We start from the raw sequence: 19,975 nt of genomic DNA on the forward strand, positions 1-19,975 counted from the left end.
CAAGGTGCCACCTTAAGGTCCTTTCCAATCCTAACCATTCCATGCTTCTATGATTGGACTGTCTCTAAATATAGGAGCAGCAATGTGCAAAATTAGGATCTAAATTTGCAGTGTTCTCCCCTCCCCCAGGAAAATAATGTTTCTGAGTTTCTTCCTGACTTAGTACTACAATCCTGAGAAACATGCAAAATGGGTTTCCACCGGTTTCCAGCTTTCTCTGAAAACAACTGAATGGTTTCGTCAGATAGAGCTGACCAAAGAGAGTACGCATTAATTCCTCACTGCAGCCCGAGGTCCCACACAGCAACGCTCAGAGGCTTCAGGAAGAAATCCGATGGGTCAAAGCAGTTTGGACTAAACCACACCAGAATTCCAAGTGCCTGCCTGGAGCATGGAATCTTGTCTTATCTTACCTGAAACTGCATCAAATCCAGGTTCTGCTAGAAAAATATCACGTGCTGGGAAGTCAAACACACCGTTGCTAAAACCTAGATGGCAGCTGATAATGGACTGTGGCTGTAATTCAGAAATGGCTTCGATCTGAGCAGGAGAGCACTCCCCTAAGGGCGGAAAATAATTTAATCTCTAATTAATTATTTAGAAAATAAAATTATAACTAATTCATTTTTAATTCATTAAAAGCAAAACCATGGCTTGAAATACCAGGTTATTCTGCCACCTTCTGAAATAGTTTCACGAGGTTATGATGATGTTAAAATAGCTGGAAATCACAGAGAGCTGCTCTGTTGCAGGTCTGGTCCCAAAGAAACAGCAATTTTATAAATTGTGGGACTTTTTTGACTGGAATAATTTATTCACAGGAAAGACTGAACTAGAGAGGATTTTCAGATCAGATGTGGCTGCTGAATAACTTACAGGAACCTGGGAATCTTGATCCATTCTCTAGTTTCTGGCAAGATGGGATTTTGGTACACTGATGATTTACATAAGGCACAATAAAATACTATATGGACAAGTGCAAAGTTAAGCTAAAAACTAAAAGGAGCCCTAATTAAAGAAAATACAGCTTACTAAATAGAGGATATGATATGATGCTTAATCCTTGCATTGATCCTAAATCGCTGATAATTTCTGTAGAAGATTTAAGGATGGTCACTACTTTAACCACGCTAAGCAAGAAAAAGTAGTAACTTCAAGAAGGCAACCGGAATTATCAGCAACTTACCAGCTGATTGCTTACTAACTGGTTTTTGATATGATCAAAAATGACTCTTCTATTATCTACCGATTTTATCAGTGGGTGAAATCTTAACAGCGCCCCAGAACAGCCTCCCAGTTCTGTAACGTGGCCCTAAGATTCCCCTAGAGATTCTGGAAAGGCACGAGAGGTTCACAGAGATCTTGCAACATGTTTCACAAACCCTTAAAACCAAACCACCCCTCCCAACACACCCCAAACCACCCATCACAAATATAAAACCACATACAAATAATTGTAGATTTCTTTTTCCATCATACCTCTCAAGTTTGTATTTCTTTCCCCAACTGAAACGATTACTTTGGAGGCTCCAACTCCCTGTAAGCTTGCTTTCATTCCACTTACATGCACTGCTGTAGTCCTCTGAGGTACATTAATCAATACCTGAAAAAAGGATGAAGTACGCTGCTACCAAAAACTGGTTTAACAAATAAAAATTAAGGCAAAACCAGATCAGACTGACTGTGAGCACTGACTGAGCACACGCTCCTGCACAGGCAACAGAAGAGAACACTCCACGAGGTCATCTTTCTCTACTTGCAGAACCTGCCTCTCCTGGCAGTTAAAGCTAGTAAAACCCTTGTATCCAGCCCCCAGAAGTTAAGAGCATAAAGCTCTAGGTTCAAATTTAATTTCAAAAACATGTCTAGTGCTTATAGGAGCTGACATCCTGAATTGTGTCAATAGCACCACTGCGCCGCAGGTAAACAAAGTAACGTAACTGAGTAGTTCTGCTCAGTGACGCGCAGTAACACTCCACAACACTTCAGAAAGGTCTTGCTGGCATCTCATCTTGCAGCAAAACTTCATTCAGAAAACCAGCCACGCTCACAAACTGCTTAGCATCTGAAACAACTTAGCCAAGCAAAGGAATCAAAGAGTACAACGTCAGACCAGCACAGACTAAGAATAGAAGCTATTACGCTAGACTTTCCTCCTTAACATCAACTGAAAAAACCCATGACGTGTTTGGATACATACCAAATACTTTCCATTTGCATTTCTAGTACTTTCCCCCTTCGAAAGGAGGTTTCTAAATATTTATAACTAACAAGAACTAAAACCATAGAATGCATTTTTGGTGAGGGTCCCCCGAAGCAAACCAGCCGCAGCAGTGCTGCGGGGTGTGCAGTGCTGCAGAGGTGTGCAGGGCCTCACCTCTCTGTAGGTTTTCAGGGATCCAGGGATCTCGTAGTAGATGGTGACAACACCGGCCTCCCTCGCCACAGCTGCACCAGTCTTGGGGTCAACCTGAAGCACGCTGCTTAGTGAGGAGCTCCACGTGCCCGGCGGGCCTGGCAACACACACACTGTTCAGTAAAGGTCGCCTATAACTGCAGCGCTCATGAGCCCATGGGTGCCCCCACCACACAGCAGCAGGGGTACACAGAAACTAGGCTCTAGGGTCTCCTGTGGTGAGAGGCTAGCAGCCCAGCACCAGACTGACTCACAGTTATGCTGACAAAAGCCTGTTACTTTGCCTGAGTCAAACACAGCAAGTGAAATCAGACAGTCCTGACTCTGCATGATTGCCATAAAAACAAGCCTTTCAAGCAAACTGCATGGAAATGTCTGGAGTCTGATACGCGCAAATTCAAGTAACATGCTGCACGGTACAATTAAAGTTAGAGGAGTTGATCAAACCTATTTTTATCATTAACAAGAACAGTGACATTTGATTCTGAACAAACATCATAAATTATGCATTTCGTTTTCCTGAGAATGAGAACAAGTCACGCTGATGTCAAATTACAAAGCTGCAAAACCACAGCAGTGCAGCACCACTTACCTTCTTGGTTCAGCAGGGAGGTGCTCAAACAGAGGACATCGCCTACCACCACATCCGTGAGCTCAGGAAAAATGGCATGTTGCACAGGAAGCGGGATGTAGTCTGCAATTCCACTCTGTTCTGCATCCCAGACTTTCAGCAAGGTCAAGCCAACATTTACCGTTCGGATTACAAAGGTGTTGTTTGTGGCTCCTTTCCCAAACTGGACAAAGTCATCTCTACAAATAAAAAGCAATGCTTTTACATTAAGACAAGTTTGCTAATGTTATTATCTCTACAACAAATAGTGGGTGTTGAACTCTCCTTCGGTAGCTGACTTCTTGTCTCCAGCAATCTTAGAATCACAGAATAGTTGGGGTTGGAAGGGACCTTCAAAGCTCATCATTGTCCCCTGCAATAAGCAGGGACATCTTCACCTAGCTCAGGTGGCCCAGAACCACATTCAGCCTGGCCCTGGTTATCTTCATTAAAGTCTGATAAATTGAGGAAAATATTACAATATTTCAGGTGCTACTGAGGCAGATTTCAGTTCTCACTCTAGGCACTTGCTCAAACCATACTGCAGTCAGGGATGTTTAAGCACTAATTATGTAGCGCGTACCAAAATACCATCACTGCACTCACTGCAAATTAACTTGGGAAAACAGGATCATTTAGGATGCATCAGGGAGTGTAGTGATGGGACAAGGGGTGATGGGTTCAAACTAAAATAGGGGAAGTTCAGGTTGGATATAAGGAAGAAGTTCTTTATTGCGAGGGCGGCGAGGCGCTGGAACAGGTTGCCCAAGGAAGTTGTGAATGCTCCATCCCTGGCAGAGTTCAAGGCCAAGTTGGACAGAGCCTTGGGTGACATGGTCTAGGGTGAGGTGTCCATGCCCATGGTAAAGGGTTGGAACTGGATGATCTTAAGGTCCTTTCCAACCCTAACCAGTCTATGATTCTATGATTATGTCAAGGAAATACTGAGGTCGAAATTATGTATAAGGACTACTTCTTAATGTGGAGAATTGCAGAGGTTTAGCATGAGGTGATCTCTCTTTTGTCAGGGAGTGGAGAAGGAAAGAAATTTGAAAACCAATGTGCATCTCTCCAGCCATAGTTAACAAAGCTAAACCACATGCGACTGCCAGTTCTGGCATTCCCAAACACGCTGCCACACAGAGCACTGGGAAGCGCACTCAGTGCAGAGCCTGGCACCAGCAGCACCGCAGAGGGCTGCAGGTCTGACAGACCACAGCTGGGTCACAGAGCAGCACACCTGAGGTCAAACAACAGCATGACTCTTTTGAGGGCTCATAGCTAGCCCTGTGCTGAAGCAGCTCTGTTGTGTCTATTGGGAGCTAGGGCAGCAATCAGGGACCTCTGCACGCTATAGAAATGTCTGCAGATCGTTTAGGTGGGAGTAGAGAAAATCTTTCATTCAATCCCTTTTTAGTCCCCTTCTTTTAATCACGATCGCTATGTTCTAACTGCAAGGTGCTCTGCAGAAAACAAGCTACATTCTGTTGATAGTGATGGAATTAGTGATGGATTACTAATGACCACAGAAGGCCGATCCAGAACCTTCACCATCTTACATAAGTGAAGCAGGGTAACAAAGCACAGGGAGGAGAGAGAAGGGAAATGCTGATAAGATCAATTGCTTATATGGATGCCATCTGATGATCCAGAGTCATTTACAGCAGATTGTCCCCCAGCACGTCCCATGGGGGATCATGCTTATCTGAGCAATTTCCTGCTTACCAGAGAACATCCACTGCTAACTGGAACTCTTCTTTCTGCTACAGTGTCTCTGAAGACCACAGAGATGAAACCCTTTCTTTGCTAATCCCAGTCCAAGCTATATGTTCACTTGGTATCTTTGGAACAATCCTTGTTCCTTGCTGTGGCTGGGCTATGAGTGTTTGGCTTTTTTCATTCTCTGTAATGAACACCCAGGACAGGCACCTACCTGTTTGTTGCAAAGTTGAGCGCAGAGTTATGTGAATGGAAAGTGTCTCCAGAGTTGTCATGAAAATGGACTGTGAAGGTCAGTGTCACACCCAGGGGGAGAGCCACCAATGCTTCTTTGTTTTGTGTGTGCAGAACAGGACTCATGGAGATTCGTAGGTATGAGATGGGGCAGACCTGTAAAAACATCAGCAGTGAAACGCACATTAATAATGCTTCTTTTGATGCCTCTATAAAGTCATCTAAAAGGGCTCTTCTTATGCAAATATCCAAAGCTGCTTCTATGAACCATTTGCTATATGCTGAGCCATTTGGCAGCTCTGAGACATGGAGCTTTTGCCATCAGCATGAGTATGTCACAGAATCACAGAAGAGCTGAGGTTGACAAGGGGCTCTGGAAATGGCCTAGTCCAGGCCACCCTGCTCAATCTGGGTTACCTGCAGCCAGGATCACGTGCAGGCAGGTACTAAGCATCTCCCAGGATGGAGTCTCCACCCTCTCTCTGGGCAGTTGGTGCAGTGTTCAACAGCCCTCACAGTAAAGAAATGCTGTCCTATGTTCAGACAGAATTCCATGTGTTTCAGTTTTTGTGTGTTCCCTCTCACCCTGTCACTGAGCACCACTGGGAAAGGTCTCCTTTCCACCCTCCCATCAGATATTAGCATTCTTCTCCAATAGCACTGGGAATTGAAGCAAGCAGTAACGATGTACAAACACACACTGCAGACTTCAGAGACCACGTTATCATCCTATAAATTAGAATTGTTAAAGACTCCCTGGATACGCAAGACCACAAGTGGCCCCCCTAGACTGCTCTTCCTGTAACTCTTGAAGTAAAAAGTGTAATTCATTCCCCAGTTCCTAGAGCAGGAGTACATTGGAATGTGTGTAAGAGCAAGGGTATGAAATGGTCACTGTTTCCCCAATGCCCTTGCACCAGGTGAGAAAGCCCAGATGAAACATGCAGTTCCTAACAGCAAAGGTTTGCCCAGCAGAGGGAACATGAGCAACAGCTGCAAAGCTGCTCCCAAGGGATCCCTGCCAAGCAGCACCACAGACACTACAAACTGCTGCTCCCTGAACTGTCCACGGTGACCCCAGGACTTCCAGAAGTGAGAAGGAACAGCACCCGTGGTCTTCCCTCAAGCTGTACTGGGGTGGGTTTCTGATCCACCCAGCTCCTGCTGTGGCCAGGCCATGAGCCCCCAGTACTGGTGGATAGAGGTGAAGTGTGACAAACAAAAGCAGTCAGGCCTGGCAGCAACAAGGCCAGGTTGGATGGGGCTTGGAGCAACCTGCTCTAGTGGAAGGTGTCCCTGCCTATGGCAGGGGGCTGGAACTGGATGAACTTTAAGGTTCCTTCCAACACAAATCAGTCTAATTCATGATTCTATGATCTGACAAACCCCAAGTGGTCAGCAGGGTGCATCTGGTTGCCTCAGTGCCTCTCCTTAACCAAGACAGAAGTTAGGAACTGCTCCAGATCCTTTGGAAAAGCCTGCTAGATTATCCAGATGTGCACACCCCATGTTTCTGCAGTAACACTCCAGTGAGGGAAGTTTGTCTGAAGACAAAGATTTCACAACCATTTTTTGGTTTTGCTTTTTGAACAACATATTACTACTATTCTCTATTAACTTATCTAGGTTAAACACCAAAATCATCCAACAAAACCAACTGTATCTGTACTTTCTGTTACAGCTGCTGGAAAATAAATAATGGAAGGATATATAAAGCAAAACCCCTCAAATGTATACAGAAAACTATTTTAAAAGCAGCCCTTAAGCTTATCTTGCAGGAAAATCCCTTTAAATCTCTCGTTTCTGACCTAAGAGACTCAGCTAAAATGTAAAACTCTGCAATCTGAAAACATACATGTCAAAATTTAAAAAGGGAAGGACCAATTTGGCCTCAAGCAAATAGCATCTTTGGTGAATCTAAAATAAATAAATAAATGAAGGGACTACAGTATCAGTGTATCCAATTGTCTACTCCACAGGCTGACTGGATCAGTTAGAGCATCAGTGCACAGCAGCATCTGCACCAGCAGCTGAGGTTATAAGCCAACAAAAACCCCGTTTCCCTGACAGATTTTCAAGCTTGCTTTATTTAACATCTCAGGAACTGTCCTGCACAGGACAACAGCCAAATTTCATATTGATGAAACCAGTTAGTTACTGTTAGAGCATCTCAGGTTTTAATGTCTTTCCATTTAAAACCCCTGAGTTGGGTACAGCTCGTGCAGGTGAGTGCTTAGCTTGCTGCCACACTAAGCACACTGTCACTCCTTCCTTTTACCCTCCTTCTCGGCTTATGTAAGACAGTCTGGTTTTGAGCAAAGCTGAAGGTCTCAGTGTTAAGTGATGCTGCTGCAGCACTTTGGTTCTTAATTGTGTACGGTTGTAAACAGACGAAACAAGAACTTAGGAAAGGAAGGATGGTGTGAAGGAGAGGGCTCTGCCTTCAAATGACCCAACAGATCTAAGCTCAGCCCCTGCTCTAAGTTTTTCTACATGACCTTCAGCAGAACCACTCAAACTCTCAGTTATTCATCTGTAAAATGAAGGCAGCAGCACTGTTACCTCTCAATACTACTTGAGGTTAGAAATAAGAGTTTCCATAGAAGTATTATAGTCCTAATGAGTACAGGAAAACAAAGCAGGTGCACAAGATGCGGAACTAAGATAATTCCTACTACAAAGAGCTCACAAGTTTAATATCACAGTGCACTGACAGCACAGTTCTGCAATACCCTGTGCATGGAAAGGATGCACAAAGGGCGAATTTCACTCCAGTACCACTATGTGCTGATAAAATGTCATCTGACCCAACCCCAAACTCATCAGATATCTTTCACTCAATGGATCCAGCAGTGAAAGGGAGAAACAAGGTCATCTGGAGCGGAGCTGTAGAAATTCACTGCCACCACCTCGCAGCAGGAGTGGCATTACTGAAAGTAAAGCATCACCTATTTTCCAGTCTCCACCCAGGAGGACAGACACACACACTGTCCTACAGACAAAGGTAAACGTTACGGCAAAAAAACCAAGCCACTTCACAGTGATTAAAACTGCTAAACTTAAAATTGATTTAAAGTCACTACTCAATTTTATGTCTGTCTCCTTTACTTGGGCCATAGGAAAGATGCTGACAGAGTAAAAAGGGGTAAGAGAAGGTGGAGCAGTGAGTATCTCAAGGTTCATGTTGCCAGATGGAGACAGCTCTTGGCACAAGGACTTCTGAACAGAAACAAAGGACTCATGTTCCCTTGTGCCTTACATGCCCAAGCAGTAAGATACATCTGACTTCAACACAACAGTGCTCAATCATCAGATAAAGTTTTGAGGAATAGGTTTCATTAGCCTGAAAACTGCTGAGTTTTGCTACAGCTTCATCCTTCCCTGAAGCATCCCCATTTCAGTGTGGCTCAGGCACACAGGGCAGCCTCAGACGTGCTTCTTGCCAGCTCACCAAACACAGGCAACAACAGCTACATCTGATAAGATGCTGAGATTCATCTTGTATGTAAAAGCTGAACTGCTGGGAAACAGCAGAGAAAATGACATTTTGGGCACTGTACAGTTACCTCTCTGATATCTTGAAAATCTAGGGCTCATTTAGGTACCTCCCAAGAGATGCTGCATTTATATTCATTACTCCAGATGATATTTACCTTTTTCACACACTGAAATACATGTTCATTGCATGAACATCTCTTTTTATTTGAACTTCTGCAATTACAGCAGATGGTTAACAGCAGAGGCTGCTAACCATCCCTGCTGTAGTAGCAAAGAGATGCTTCTAATGGAGAACGGCAAAGCAAGAGAGACAATACTACCTTAACAGTAGCTACAATGGTCTGGTTGATCCCAAATGATTCCTGTGAAATCACTTCAATTGTTGAGGAGCCTATCAAAGACCCAGAGTTAAGGAAACCTGTCTCATCGATTTTTACAACAGGAACTTTTTCTGGTCCATCCAGGACACGGTAACTCAGTGAAGCCACTCGGTCCCTTAAAAACAAACAAAACAGCTAAATGAGTAAACCCAATTTACACCAATCTACTGAGCAAATTTAAAAGATGACTATTTGATGTGTGGGTTTTTCCACATGTCCGCAATAAAAGCTGAGCAGCCTGTGTTCTGGAGTCTAGGAAAGAAAAGCTGAAGTCCAGATTCAAGCTCACTTGGAAGCAGTCTTGTCTGGCCTAGGCATGTATTGCAGTCTAGTTCCCATTCACTGCCCTGCAATGTCATCATTCACTGATGTAAACCTGATTCCAGCTCATAATGGGTAAAGCCACAAAATGCAGCTTCTGTGCTATCCACTCTAAACACTATTAGAGGGAGATGAGTCTGCCAGGGCCAATGTTGGTATTAGAGACAGAGTCAGGGGCTTGATGAAGTGGATCCAATTAGTTTCCTGGAAATGCTTTTGTAGACAAGGTTAATTTCCGGAGTAACTCTCGCCATGGCATTTGCATATTAAACAAACACATAAACTGTGATTAGGGGCACTCCCAGACATCAGCTACTTCTGAGTGTCACTTCTAAAAGATCTACAAATGAGTTTTTCTCCTGCTTTCAGGCTCCTCCACTGAGGCAGAAATACTCTACTTGATCCTAGGAAAAAAGCATTAAAACTGGATTTTAGTTGCCCTTTTCTCGGCAATAGTGTAATTAGGTTTAGTGGTTGAGTTCAGACATAAGGGCTCCAACATCGGATAGTGAAGATAATGGGACACAGACATGTACAAACTGCTCTTTGGCAACTTAATGACTGACTCTCAGAAAAACTGCTCAGAAGAGGTAGGAAATCAACATTAGGTGGCTACAAATGACAAGGCTCCTATAGAACTGGTTCTAAAAGGATGCTGAATGACCATGGTCACCAGAGCTCCAGTGAAACTAAAAGTTCCCTCCCCTTAAAAAAGTGGATGCATCCAATTCCAGGCCTTCAGCCTATGTCCTGTTGTCGATATCTGCACATTCTCCTGCTAGTAAAACCAACTGTCAAGCCCAAAATGAGTCTGAAATGTCAGTCTTGAAAACAGACTATGTAAAAATGACTTCTCACTTGAAAAGGACATTTTAATCTCAAAATCTAGTCATAGCCTCTGTGCAAGAGCTACAGAAGTATATTCCATAAAGCCTTGATCGCGCTCAAAAAACTCCAGTGGAAATGGGCCACTGCTTCAACTAACTCAGCATCTTTTGAAGTATGGGACTAGAAGTTCAAATACTGAATTAATTCCTAGCTACACTCTAACTAACGCAAGACTTGACAAAGTCTGAGTACAGATAAGATACTATTAATCACCAGAGAAGTTGTGTATAATCCAGATGTACCCTGATATGCTTTTTAAAAGCTTACTTCAAACAGAATTGCTTTACAGTTTTGATAAACTGTTATCACAAACCAGAGTGTGAAAACTGATCACTAACCTGTTTGTCTGAAGTTTAATACAGGAATTTGGTGACATTAAGATCTGCTCTGTTTCTACTTCTGGAGTGATTAGATGAAGCTTTTCAAACACCTGGAAAATAAAAGCCATTTTCACCTACTGTTGTGTGCAGCAGGTAATTTATTTCCATTTATTTCACCTCAAAGCAAACCACCCCTCACAGAACTGTAACATACTTTTGTTCTTTACTTTGTATAAAATACATGGTAAAAAAGAAAACTAAACATCGGTATTTGAGAAACACCAGCACTGTTATTTCACAGCTCTAAGGCTGCTTGTCCACGAGACACCTCAATTTCAGGTGGTCTGCAACAAAAACTCACTCCCCAGTTTGTCCGGCATCACACCCATGTGTGACTGTTGAGTGCAAACCTCACCAGCTTGCGGAACTTGGAGGTTTCCAAACAGCAGAACGTGATCCGAACAAGAGTAAGGGCTCAAAGATAAACCTAAGCTGGAGCTACTCCTTTGCATTTCAAATTCTTGACTTTAAATACAGACTCGAATTCAACTCTGAAATAATTAAACCATTAACCGTGAGGAACATCATACCTGAATTTGGATTTCATCAGACAGTTCTCTTGCCATGTTGTAAAACTGATTCGCTGCAGGATCAAGGACCTTAACAACAACTTTCAGGCCTGTTTTTCCCTTTACTCTGCCATAAACATCCATTGCAAAGTTGTATTTTGCAGGAAGCTGAAAAGAAGCCTTGAAGAGGAGAAAGGGATTAAAGTTTTACTCATGGAAAGAGCTGACACTGATGCAGAGGAAAGACCAGACCCAACGCTAACAATCACTCTTTGAGTAACTGGAACCAACAGTATTTTCTCAACTCCCATCACAGGGCAGTTTTGTTTTCCCAGGATACACATACGCACACATACAAACACACACATGATTTACCTCACTGTGTCTTGTCTTGATATCCAGAATATCCCTCTTGGTGACAGACCAGTGGAATGTTAATCCTGGCACTGCATTGCCAAATGAAAAAGGAGTCTGACTACTGGTGGTGCCCATTACATAAACTGGCATCTAGAAATACAGGAACCAACATTCTTGGTTAATTTTAGGAAGTTAACCAAAACCTGCACACAGCAAACATAATTCAACTTAAAATCCACAGCTCATGAGATGGTATTTCTTACAAAGCAAACAGCTGTATGTTGGCTGCTGTATGTTACAAGAATCATGAATCATGCAGAAGATTCAACCACCAACCTTGATGCATTCTCACTTGCTACATGCTCTACATAAAACAAGCACCAGTTTTCCATCAGGAAAGACAAGCTCAGTAATTAATTTGTCTCATCTATAGCATCAAATCACTTCATCTTAGTTAAGTCAAACTCTTTAGTTTTCTAAATCTTTGTCCAGATGATCTCCCTGATTAACCCTGCTCCGGACATCAACTTCCCCTTCCCACACCGTAACACAGAAACACAAACCAGGGATCTTACAATCCACTGACCTGGGACCAATGGGTTAGAACCAATAGCCATTTTGGAATGAGGAACAGGGCTCTTATAAAACAGAAGATAATTTGAACAATATCTGTTGCTCTGGATATAGCAGACATATAGTAGATCTTTAGCATACAAATGAAGAAAGTCTCCACTGCAAACAGAATGAAGAGGAGAGAACCCTTCTCCAGGTTAAATGATGCTGCTTCAGCAGGCCTGAATACCTGAAAATCACTTTGGTAAACTTATCCTGATTTCTGTTCTAGTACGTTCAGCTCTGGAGCTTCTCCACTGACAGCACATTCACTCCTGCAGCAGCAGGAGTACCCCTCAGAGCTGGAGTGCTACTATCAGATGATCTGGTGGGAATGGGCACAGCTTGCAGATCAAGATTTCAAGGCAATACAAGCTACTCTCACATGGACTAACCTGTGTTGCAGTTTTCATTCGTGTTATTGGTGCATGAATTCTAACACCTGTGAGCTGTACTACTTCAACTTCCACTTTGTCCTAAAAGGGAGGAAGGGAAGACACTGTAAGTACTCATCAATTGTGAACTACATTTCACTTTCAGGATCTATCCACTGTTTTGACATTATACCATCACTATTGCCATGTCAGTTGTGTGTAACTTATCATGGGCACTACAGATGGACAGGAATGCAAAAAGCTACAAAAGCATTAACTTTTGATAAGCATTGAAAAATGAGTAATAAACCCTGAAGGTAAAGGAATACATTGAGAGAATAAGAAGGAAAAGTGAATTGTAAGCAGCGAATAGGACACTGAAGAATAAAGGATGGTATGTGCAATACTCCGATGTCTCCTCCTCACAAATCCTGACATTCCTGATAGATTTATTCCTACCCTGTACACTGGGGAAGAAAAGGTCAGACATGGATCTCATTGGGCAGTAGATTCAGCTTTCAAGTTCATTCTGCTTCCTGCCTCTGCATCAGGGCAGGCTGCTGCCCCACATTACAAGGCACAACTCTATATATATTTTTTAAATCACTTTGTCTCCTTTTGGCCTGTGGTGACAGCTTTCAAGCAGTGAAGCTCCACGGTGTGCAGCAGCTGTCCTGCCTTGACCTCAGATGAAGAGCTGGAAGAACCAAGTTCTGTTGTCCTGAGTCTCATGACTCTCATGCCCCAAGTCTCAGGGCCATGTGCTCCCTCCTGTCCAGGCCTGCTCAGCAGCCCCCTCATGCTCAGCTTGCAAGAAATTACATGGACACAGATTCTGACAGAGTATCAGGTACTCATTGCTTCAGCTTCATGGATGGATTCAGACAGCAGCACGGGACCATAGCTATCTATATAGCCTGCCTATAGCTTAAGAGACAATGTGTTTCTTAGGCAACAGTTACCTTCTGACTTCTGCTGGCATAAGATGCTGCTAAACCATAATGTGATGCAGGCAAGGACAATCTTCTGCTGTTTTAGAAAGGCTTCTTTACATGGGCATTTCTAGATTGACTGATCAATTCTACAGGTATCAGACCACTCAAAGGCTCCTAGGTGATCAGCAGAACTTTATTTTAAGGTACAGCAAGATTTAGCTGTATCTGCATCACCAGTGTCAGCACATGCTGAAGTTCACAGGCCAGGGAGCAAGAAACACCAATCTTTCATCTCCTTAAGGAAAACAGGGAAGTACACAAGGTAGCATTACTAGCCAGGAACTACTCACACCTTTTGAGCCAAACCCATGAATTAGAGAGCCTCTTTTAGCCCCAAATCATATCAGAAAACATTACCTGAGATACCACAACAAGCTTTCCTGTCTCTGCATCAACAGCTTGCACCACTCCTGTCACTGTCCCATTCCCAACTGCCACTCCTTTGACGAATCCTGTGCTGTTCACTGATGCAATCTTATCATTGCTGATGGAGAAAATGATGTTGGACTGAGGTTGAGGGCCTCCTTCTGAAGTGATCTATAATGAACAGCACACAGAACAACTAAAATTAACCCCTCAGACATTTCTTCTGGTTAATGTTACAAGAGTATGCCCCTTCCCAGCACAGCACCATGATGTCTTCAGCAAGCAAAGGCTGTCTGCATTTTCCCAGGGTATCTGTCTCGGGGCTTATGTCTTCTGCACACTGGTCCCTGCATGATGTCAGGCAGGGAAATGCATGAGCTAAGCACAAAAGTGGATTCTGTGCTCCACAGAATGCAATACCCTGATGCTACATCCAGTCCAGAAAGTTTCAGAATAATTCACCTTTCTCTTCACCACACATGGTACAGCTCTGCTCCATGTTTCACTTTGCAGAACTAACCCACTGTGTTTAATTTCATGCATGAGACAGATTCATTAACCCTGTGCTGGTATTTAACAGTGGAAAAGCTGGCACTCCCTTGACAAAATAAACATAAACCTTTTGATCCAGCACTACAGTAAAATGGAAGGTGCTCAAGAATGAAGCTATTCTTGTTAGGAGGAGGACTGGGCATGAACATAGCTGAATTGCCAACTGAGTATCTACTGAAAAATAAGTTATATACATTGATTTTAAAATAGAAATCACAACAGAAAGAAAATAGGAAAGATGCCTTACCTGAATCATGGCCCCAGTGATCAGGGTCACCTTCCTTGGCAGCAGCCTAAAAGGGGGAAAGACCTACAAACAGAATTAAGGACACTTGTGTGCATACTGTATCAGTCAGGTGAATTATGTCACAAACCACCATATACAAGTGCCAAACTGGGTCTTCATTTGCTTAATTACAGTAGATTGAGCATGCAGAAACTTAACTCATCATGTGCAGTTACAAAAGCTACTAAATGTGAAGCAGACCGGCAGCTGGGTAACTTGTGGACAGAATGATCTATTTTTTTCTGGCAAATTAATAACTATTCCATAAACTAACAATGATTCACTGTTCCTATTCTATAAACTAACAATGATTTACTGTTCTTATTCCATCATAACACAGATTTTCCTTATGTATATATTTTATCTGAAATTACTTACTTCGATCTGCTGTGGAGCAGAATTGATGCTTTGTCTTCTCTTGTCAGCAACAGTTGCCGTAAGACTAGTCTGACCAATGGCCATCCCATGGACAAGAAAAGCAGCAGTGTGGTCATCAAGAGTTTCGCTGAGTGGGCTGCAGCAAGAAACACAATAAATTACATGAATAACAAACGCAAAGGACTTAGTGCATAGCAGTTTATCACTAAGTGATTGTCTTAAGCAAAATTTCACATTCCATAGGATCACAGAGTCCCAGACTGGTTTGGGTTGGAAAGGACCTTAAAGCTCATCCAGCTCCAACCCCCTGCCATGGGCAGGGACACCTTCCACTAGAGCAGGTTGCTCCAAGCCCCATCCAACCTGGCCTATATTTCTACATGTAGTATCAGAAAATGGCTCTTTGTAGCCTTTGTTTTATTTTAAAATGAAATACCTGAAACAAAAATGAAACCAGAGCATCACTACAGACCAAAACTCTGCCATTAACAATCTGAGCAGCATGGACAACAGTGCCACAAGCCATGATTACATACCTTGACATTATTTAATGGAGTGAGGTAGATGCAGCAAAGCTGTACTGCTTGGTGGTTGCAAACACACACACACACACACACACTTCCCCACAGAATGCAGAATGAGTTTTACCAATTCCCTCAACACTAAAATCCACAGTTCAGAAAGTTTTTTTCATTTTAATCATTGTGTTTAGAGCTTGGAAGATAAGGAGGCTCGAGGTAACAGGATGGTGTAGCCTGCCTGTTCCTAAGGGGTTAAGTAACAGGCAGAATGAGTCTGATAACATCAGATATATCTTTACAGAGTTCTTCACCTGACATTATTTGCCAAGTCACTGCTTCCAAGATGCATAAGGCTCCATGAAATATTACAGCATGAGTACAGTCTCATTCAGCTGTCTACAAGATTTAGACCATTAGCTTAGGCAATGTTCCTGACAAACAACCATCTTTCACCATTTAAAAGGTAATTAAAACTTTACAAAAATAACACACACAGGAACTCAGTCACTGATTACTCCCATGCCTCTGGGGCAAAACCCTTTATTCTTTCATTGCTTATTCTGCCTATCAGTATATTTGCAGATTAATAAAAAAATCCATTAACTTACACGAGTGAAACAATCTGAGATGCTGCCCTCAGCTTTAGGTCCATCACAGCAAAGTATTTTGCCAGGAAAGGTTTCTTAGAGTCATCTAGAACTCTGACAAAAGCTTTAACTGTTTTCCCAATCTCCACCTGAAACACAGCCACATCCAGTCAGTTTTCATTTAAACTGTTCTGATTTATCAGCATCAACATTTTCATTTTATTTTGTATTACACTGTTAGCAGGGTATTAGAGATCAAGCCCCAAGGTCAGGTTAGCACTCATTTTAAAGGGTGATCACTGCCAGCTGTGGTTACCCTCAAAGGAAAAAAATTAATTCAGGGCTTTCAGCTGGCAAGAGCATCATTAAAACATCCACAAACATCAACACTTGATCTGTGTGAGACTTGCCCAAGCTGGCCAGCAAGTGAGGTGGGCTTGGTAATTTTTAAGCCATGACATATGGAGAATGACCTTGGGGTAAAGCCTACTCCTAAGAGGATTCTCTCATGGACTTTAAACAACAGGAGATGTAGATCAGCATGTTCAGATAAATTATGAATTAACACTGCTGTGTAAATGCAGAACTGAGATTGCTGCCACACCAAACATGAAAAGACACCATATACTGACAGACCTACAGCTAAAAGGAGAAATCTGGGAGGGGGACACAGAAACATGGGGAGTTTAATCTATTTCTCTGAGGTCACACTGGTGCAGCAGTGGCCCCATCCACTACATTGTGTCATCCTGTACACGTCTCCTCTTTACCTTCACAATCAACACAAGGAATCAGGGCAGTCCGGATCAGGCAATAGGGCTGGTTTCAAAGCTGCTTACCTTGTCAACAACTCGGACATACAGCTCCTGGATATCAGAGACATAAATTTCAGCTTTGGCTGGTGCAGGGAAAGCCAAACACAAGTCGTGAATCATCACAGTCACCAATCCTGGCAGCAGTGGATGCACCTGCAATGCCACAAGAAAATTCTATTACAGCACTTCTCATTTTCACTTGTCTGTCATTCATAGGAGAAGACGTACATCGTTTTCAGGGCAGACGCAGTTGGATGCAGAAGTCTCCCAGCCTTAGACACAGATAATCTTTCCACCAGAGTACAAGTAAAGCTGCTAAATGTATGTAGAAAGTATCATGCTACTGAGCTAGTGCGAAAAGCCACTGGGCAGCAACTGAACTAACAAATCTTAACCTAGCAGCAGCCTGTCATCCTGTTATTATCCTTCTGCCACCAGAAGGACAGAAAACCACAACAAACCATTCAGAGCAATGAAACTTTTCTTAGTGGAGTGAAAAAAGTCCCCAGTAAGGAATTAAAAACAACAACCCAGGACAGAGACTATGGCTTCTAAAGCACTGGGATTGCTTCCTACAGGGTTCACACTTTACAGTTACCGTTTGAATCTGAATCACCAAAATCTGGTGGCAGAACTTCCCAAGTAAGAGGATGATTGACAAATCGGGTATTTCCTTGATACAACTGTTATTGTTTTAAGAATTTTTTACACAAAAAATGGATACGTTCCACTTCTCCGAATACAACGAGACTCAAACAGCGGGAAGACCTCTGCTCACAAACACAGGCCCTCAGAACTCAGCACCAACCCCACAGCCATGTCCTCACCCTTGCTCCGCACCATGCAGCCACAGCTTTCTCACAGTCTCTCTGCAGTTCTCTTGCTATTTGCCTGCCCTTGCCCCACACCTCAGGAACAATCCCAACTATTCTGCTTCCCTTCACAAGTCCCTTCCCTTTGGCCAGGGACAGCGCAGATGTTCGGTGCCCTATTCTGTGAGCTCACCCAGCTATGAGGGTGAACTCTGAAACAAGGGGTGATGGACAGGCAGGCCCCTGGTTAAAAGGAATGCAGTATAATTCACAGCATTACTTGGCAGCACTTCGCAGCAAGAGCAGTGGGAAGAGCTGACATTTTGTGCTTTGAAGGCACACTCTGATTTTTGCCTCAAAATAGAAAAGAATATAAAGTTTTAATAAACGTCAGCTTCCAGAACAGCAGCAGTTCCCAAAGTGGGTGACTAATACAGGTGCTGGGGGCATATATTAGCACACAGCATGGAAAGCAGAGAACGGATGTGGCCAGGAGGAGGCGGCCAGCATAATCACAGGGAGGAAGATGTGATGGAGCTCAGTTTGAGCTGAGAGACCAGAGGAAAGAAGCTACAGGAGTGGAGAGCAGAAAGGGGGAAGCAGGACTACTGCTCCTGTCCCAGCCACCTCTTCTGTTCTCATCTCCTATTCAGTGTCCAGTAGCTCCCCAGTGTACAGTCTATTGCACTGTCTACCACTAGTCATTATACCACCCATATCCAGAAAAGCTGCAGTGTCAAAAAGAGAGTAAGGGGTATAGAATTTATTCTTGGCAGCCCCAGTAAGAAGTCTGAGAATCACTGCTCTGCAGAGCTTGTATTTAGTTTCTCAGAATAGTTTGTTATGAAATCACCCTGCATCGACTTGACTCCACTGATAACTGCCATGGCATCAGCTTGGAACTTGCTGACTTCCTACAACATAGTTTAGTTGCATCTCCAAGTGGAAAAAAGCATAAAAAAGCTTAACAAGAAGATGAGATATAAACTTTTCAACAGATATTTATTCTGAAAATCAGGATGAAATATTGTGATAGCAAAATATCCTGAAATGCCAATACAAGAAGAATCTGAAGTTTCAGAAGCACTGTCCTACAATAAACATTCTGATCTTATTCTAGAAACCAACTAATCGCTTCTGAATAATTCTGTCACATGATTTTTCATTTTGTGTTTATGAAATCAGGAACATTATACTGCAAAATGGGTAAAGAACAGCTTGATACTGGCTTTATCTTGCAAAAAGTACACAATCCTAGACTGGTTTGGGTTGGAAGGGACCTTAAAGCTCATCCAGCTCCAACCCCCTGCCATGGGCAGGGACACCTTCCACTAGAACAGCTTGCTCCAAGCCCCTGTGTCCAACCTGGCCTTGAACACTGCCAGGGATGGGGCAGCCACAGCTTCTCTGGGCACCCTGGGCCAGCGCCTCAGCACCCTCACAGGGAAGAGCTTCTGCCTAAGAGCTCATCTCAGTCTCCCCTCTTGCAGGTTAAAGCCATTCCCCTTGTCCTGTCCCTACAGGCCCTTGTCCAAAGCCCCTCTCTCCAGGTTCCCTGCACCCTCTTTAGGCACGGGAGCTGCTCTAAGGTCTCCTCTTAAGGAGCCTTCTCTTCTCCAGGCTGACCCAGCCCAGCTCTCTCAGCCTGGCTCCAGAGCAGAGTTGCTCCAGCCCTCGCAGCATCTCCGTGGCCTCCTCTGGACTCTCATCACAACTGCAGTGAAGCAATTTTCTACACCTGAAACTGTCAGTGTGAAGATGCCCTGCCTGAAGCTTGACCATGACAAAGAAATTCACCCAAGGTTCAGCTATTACCTCTCCATCCACATGTACTTTAAAAGGACCGATAGCGATGAAATTGCAGCATGATTTTCAGACTGCTAAAAAGATACCAAGTAACAAAATATTTCACTCACCAAAGCAATACCTCGAGTTTCCTCATGAGTCACTCTTACAATGTTTGGAACACTAGTATTAATGAAAAAATACCCAGAACCTTCTTTGATGAAAAGTTCTGCCTGCAAAACCAGAAAACCATTCAAAATTAGACTGTAGCTTTCCATTACATTGCTAAAACCGGCATCCTTACACATATCATACAATATTTTGATCTTTTTCTCCCTGCATTTAGAAAGCACCAGAATAATTCCTTACCTGTACGTCAGCGTGATTGTAGATGGAGACAACAGAAGGGCTTACTTTTACATCTTCAACTAGCAATAGTTCAATAGTGGCAGAAAGTGGTAGAAGAGGTTCATTCTGAAAGAAACAATTCCAGCTATTACAGCAAACAGTGTGAGAGTCAGAAAACAGGGCAAGTCTCTCGTACATGCAGGGAGGGGTGCAGAAACCAGATGAGCAGAGA

General features: G+C 43.2%; 1 protein-coding gene across 1 annotated transcript in view; it reads right to left on the bottom strand.

The window, feature by feature from the left end:
• The window catches only part of NUP210 (nucleoporin 210), a gene marked incomplete at its 5' end in the record, with an annotated part of 51,196 nt that overhangs the window by 6,185 nt on the left and 25,036 nt on the right, over positions 1–19,975 (bottom strand). The window contains 17 exons of the mRNA XM_080625530.1: positions 414–560; positions 1,480–1,603; positions 2,378–2,514; positions 3,009–3,226; positions 4,960–5,135; positions 8,798–8,972; positions 10,405–10,496; positions 10,977–11,135; positions 11,331–11,462; positions 12,320–12,400; positions 13,651–13,830; positions 14,459–14,521; positions 14,876–15,011; positions 16,005–16,132; positions 16,823–16,951; positions 19,527–19,628; positions 19,765–19,869. Of these exons, the coding sequence (XP_080481656.1) occupies positions 414–560; positions 1,480–1,603; positions 2,378–2,514; positions 3,009–3,226; positions 4,960–5,135; positions 8,798–8,972; positions 10,405–10,496; positions 10,977–11,135; positions 11,331–11,462; positions 12,320–12,400; positions 13,651–13,830; positions 14,459–14,521; positions 14,876–15,011; positions 16,005–16,132; positions 16,823–16,951; positions 19,527–19,628; positions 19,765–19,869 (2,284 nt within the window). The remainder of the gene's footprint in view (positions 1–413; positions 561–1,479; positions 1,604–2,377; positions 2,515–3,008; positions 3,227–4,959; positions 5,136–8,797; positions 8,973–10,404; positions 10,497–10,976; positions 11,136–11,330; positions 11,463–12,319; positions 12,401–13,650; positions 13,831–14,458; positions 14,522–14,875; positions 15,012–16,004; positions 16,133–16,822; positions 16,952–19,526; positions 19,629–19,764; positions 19,870–19,975) is intronic.

Source organism: Psittacula echo (genome assembly GCF_963264785.1).
Source record: "Psittacula echo genome assembly, chromosome: 9".
NCBI lineage: Eukaryota > Metazoa > Chordata > Aves > Psittaciformes > Psittacidae > Psittacula > Psittacula echo.